The sequence below is a fragment of the Equus quagga genome, chromosome 5 (assembly GCF_021613505.1).
Source record: "Equus quagga isolate Etosha38 chromosome 5, UCLA_HA_Equagga_1.0, whole genome shotgun sequence".
Taxonomy (NCBI): Eukaryota; Metazoa; Chordata; class Mammalia; order Perissodactyla; family Equidae; genus Equus; species Equus quagga.
Window position 1 is genome coordinate 117,437,661 of NC_060271.1, and position 4,047 is coordinate 117,441,707.

The 4,047-nt window shown below is 42.6% G+C and overlaps 1 protein-coding gene across 1 annotated transcript in view; it reads right to left on the reverse strand.

The window, feature by feature from the left end:
- Positions 1-673: 673 nt before the first annotated feature.
- The window catches only part of CENPA (centromere protein A), an 18,847-nt gene continuing 15,473 nt past the window's right edge, over positions 674-4,047 (reverse strand). Inside the window, exons 2-5 of the mRNA XM_046661381.1 lie at positions 3,307-3,419; positions 2,714-2,791; positions 2,224-2,398; positions 674-1,873 (exon numbers count right to left, since the gene is read on the reverse strand). Coding sequence (XP_046517337.1) covers positions 2,264-2,398; positions 2,714-2,791; positions 3,307-3,419 — 326 coding nt within the window. The 3' untranslated portion in view covers positions 674-1,873; positions 2,224-2,263. The remainder of the gene's footprint in view (positions 1,874-2,223; positions 2,399-2,713; positions 2,792-3,306; positions 3,420-4,047) is intronic.

The window sequence follows — 4,047 nt, forward strand, 5'->3', positions numbered from 1 at the left end:
GATGTGGTTCATCGTGCGGTTCCACGGCAGTGATGCAGTGGGGGCAGGGCCGTGCTCCCGGCAGAGCAGTGGCGTGTGGGCTTCTAGCACGGCAGCTCCCGGTCTTCCCGGTAGTATCCTCTTCCCTTTTGCTCTCCCACCCCTCCTGAAATTATTAACCTGTCCCTTCCGTTAAATTCCTCTTTGCTTGAAATATCTAGATTGGTTTCTGTTTTTCTGAGCAAACAGTGACTGATTGGGCTGCTATAAAAAAGAAACATTCAAAAAATAAGAGTTCTTAGATATTAAAAATGTGAAAGCAGAGATTAAAAATTTAATGGAAAGGTTAGAAGATAGTGTTGATGAAATCACCCAGAAAGCAGAGAAAAACAAAAACAAAACTCCAATAACAATGTGAATGGTATTTCACTCCAAGCTTAGAGTAAACTGCAACCATATACAAGGTTATTATGATGTAAATCACTTACTCTCATGGTACTGTCTAAACACTACGTGGTGCTGAGAGCACACGGCCTGCCTGGGATTTGAATGTGATGTGTGTACATGTGTTGTAATGGTGTCCTGGTTAGAACAATTTTCAGAGAGCAGAGATGTGTCCATTTGAGGAAAACTATAATCTTCTAATTAATAACCCTCTGACAAGAACTTTAAAAATATTCAGAGGTAGATAAACTTTAATTGATCGTTTATTTAGTTGCGTAAATAGGAGCTGATGCTGAACACAAAGAGGTTTTTCCAAAGGATTAAAATTTATTAAACAACAGAACTTGGTCCTTTCCTTTAGCTGGTCTCAGAATTCAGTTGACTGACACATCATTATTCGTAGTCCCCCCTCACATTTTCACCACACACAAAATCTAAAAATCTCCCAGTGGCACTTCCCATTTCTCTGGGAATCTCTCAAACTGCTTGCAGTTACAGCAGAAGGGCAAGGCTCTGAACGGCTCATATTCTACTCCACTGGAGGCAAAAACACATCACTCAATTCTCTTCTTGTTTAAATTGTGGCTGTTTGCAAACAGTGTACAAACAAAGAGCTTGACGTTAATGCACAAACAATACAGTATAGTCTCTGAACGCTGTAACAGTAACTTTGTTTTAAATTTTTTTCATTAAAGATTATTTTTATTATCTCCATAAAAAACTTACAAAAGTACTGTAAAAACATTGAAGAGGCACCTTAAAATCCTGGAATGGAAAATACTAAAGTATAAATTATGATACATCGTCTATGGTTAAAAATAATAAATTCTGCAAGCTAGAATTTCTGAATGATTTTGATAGGAATTTACTAGAAGGAACCAGAACATCAAATCTTAAAGATTTCTTTTAACCCCAAGTGAGTTTTTGAGAAGCTATAATTTGTTTACAGGCACAGTTCACATAGGAACTTGCCGCTGCCACTAATGATGAGATTAATCCGAAGGATAGAGATTGTATGCCAGACCTGCCAGGCTCTTCCACACAACTGACTGAAGTGGGCTTCTCCTATTTTTTCTCATGTTTTAAATAAAAGTAAATATACATATGGTAAAAAATTTAAATGGTACAGAAAGATCTAAAATAATAAATATCCTTTTCTCCCATAAACCCAGAAAGTCTGATGTCTTCAAAATCATCAAACAATCCTATGAATAAATTGCAAACTGAAGTCAACCTTGGAGTCTCTTTATGTGAAAATAATTCTCAGGCCTTTGGAAGTGTGTTGATTTTCTCATATATTACTCCTGTTACAGAGGAAAGCCACCCAGTCTTCTCCTTCTTAAAAAACAATTACAAAAGCAACATGCACACTTTGCTCTGAGACAGCAAGTCTGCGCAGTGCTTCGTGGTCTGTGGATCTGGCCTGGCTCCAGAGTCCCGAGTGTCATCCCTGAAATTTAGGAATCATATTTACTAACAAGCCATTTTCAAAAGTAAGAAAATTTTCTCTTAATCAAAGTGAGATCACCTGGTCCTTGTGAAATGGAGGGGCTTAACTCTGTCAGAGATTTGGGTCATCTGGTCATTGCTTAATAGAAAAGTAGCTTTATTTACCATTGTACGAGAAGGCATGTGCCATAGAGTCCCAAGCATTCAACCAAAAACCAGATCAAACCTTTTCTAGAGAACAAAGGGAAGGCGAGACAGCAAGGGACTAAGGATGGAGAAGGGAAATTCCTTCCGAGAAGCTCCCACCCCAGTGATGCGAAGCTGGGCCATCTTTCCCCACAGCGCACTCACTCTGGTGAGCAGGAAGGCTCAGAGACACGGGGGCAGGAGCTCAGCCGAGCCCTTCCTGAATGCCTCGGATCCTCCTGGCCAGTTGCACGTCCTTCGGGAAGAGAGTAACTCGGCCGGCATGTAAGGTGAGCAGATAGGCGTCCTCAAAGAGATGAACTAGAAAGGCTTCCGCTGCCTGGGGGCAGAAAGAGAAGTAGGACCACTAACACAGACAAGGGGGTATGGGCTGCTTTCTTCTTGGAGACCTGCTAAACTGTCTCTGAGGGCTCCAAGGACTGTAGGAAAGACTGTTCACAGAATAAGACTGAACTTTGCCTGGAATTCTGCTACCACCAAACAAGAATCCAGCCTCCAAATCCTGGGTGTTCCTTGTTGTTCTTTTCAAGGAGGCAAGATTCAGCGTGTGACACTCTCGTCAGCCCTGGGAAATTCCAGAATGCTTTCTCCCACACTCTCCCCTCACCCAGCTGTACCTTGGCCCTCTTCTTACCTCTTGTAAGGCCATCAGGGCCTGGGCTTGCCAATTGAAGTCCACACCACGAGTGAATGTAATACATATTTCTCTTGCCTGTGAAGGAGTAGGGTTAGGGAGCAAGTGAAGAGGAGTGGTGAGGAGTAGAGAGTAAAAGCAGAGACATTCAAGAGAAGACAGACTCTCTCCATGAGTCTGCATGAACCTTCATTTCCGTTATACCTTCCTGGCTCTTCATCTTAGGACCCAACTAGCAGCTGGTGTCAACTCCTGGGAGCTTCGAAATTGGCATGTCTCTTCTTGGTGGTGGGGAGAGGGGGAGGCAATCTCCCAGGGTAGGACAAGGGATGAAGGGCTGGATGGACGAGAGGGTTCCTATTTACATAGTCAAAGAGCACAGTCTTATAGGTGGTAGGGGTTAGAAAAGAATTCCGTAAAGAACTGGAAGGTGCCTTTGGCGGGCTCGTGTTTTCAGAAGACAAAGAGTCCCCTACCAGGTGAGAGAAGAGGTCCCTTGGCTGTCTGGGCAAGAGACAATAGGGTCCCCAATACCTGGGAAATTCAAAGAAAGGAGGCGGCATGGGGGTGGCAGGCAGCCCCCTGGAGCTCACCAGGCGGCTGAAGGGGTACTTCCTCAGCAGCAGGTGCGTGCTCTTCTGCAGCTTTCGGATCTCCCTCAGCACCTTCGTGGACCTCCGGCGACCAGACGGACGGGAGGACGCGCCTGAGTGAAAGAGTCGGGTCAGGAAGGGAAAGTGCAGTGGAAAACAGGTGGACCTCGCAGCTTGGCTGTCACACTGTCAAATCACTAGACCGCAATATGTTCCAAAAAAGCAGGGATTTTTGTCAATTTTATTCACTGCATTTATCTTCAGCAACTGAAAAACAGCAGAGAGGTGCTAAATAACTATTTGTTAAATGAGTGAATGAATGATCTCTGAGGGTCTTACTGACCCTCAACAGTAACCCTTTGAGGGTATTTTTTTTTTTTCTGTTACATTGTACTGAATTTATAGATTAATTTGAGGATAATTGACAACTTTACAGTATCATTTTTATCTTTGATCATGGCCCATTTATTCAAGCTTTCTTTAATGTCTTTCAGTAAAGGTTATGATTTTCTCCTGAAATTGATAGGTCTAAAAAGATAATGATAACTAAAAGAGAGAATAGAATCAATAGCACATTGCCATTTATGTCAAATAAATATACATGCATATAAAGCAGTAATCTACACCTTACAAGAACTCATACCAACAAAGGATACACACGTGGATGTTTTTCTTAGGTGCTATGGAACTGAAGTAGGAATGAAAGTGAATGGGCCTGTGTTGATTGATGGGCCAGGGAGT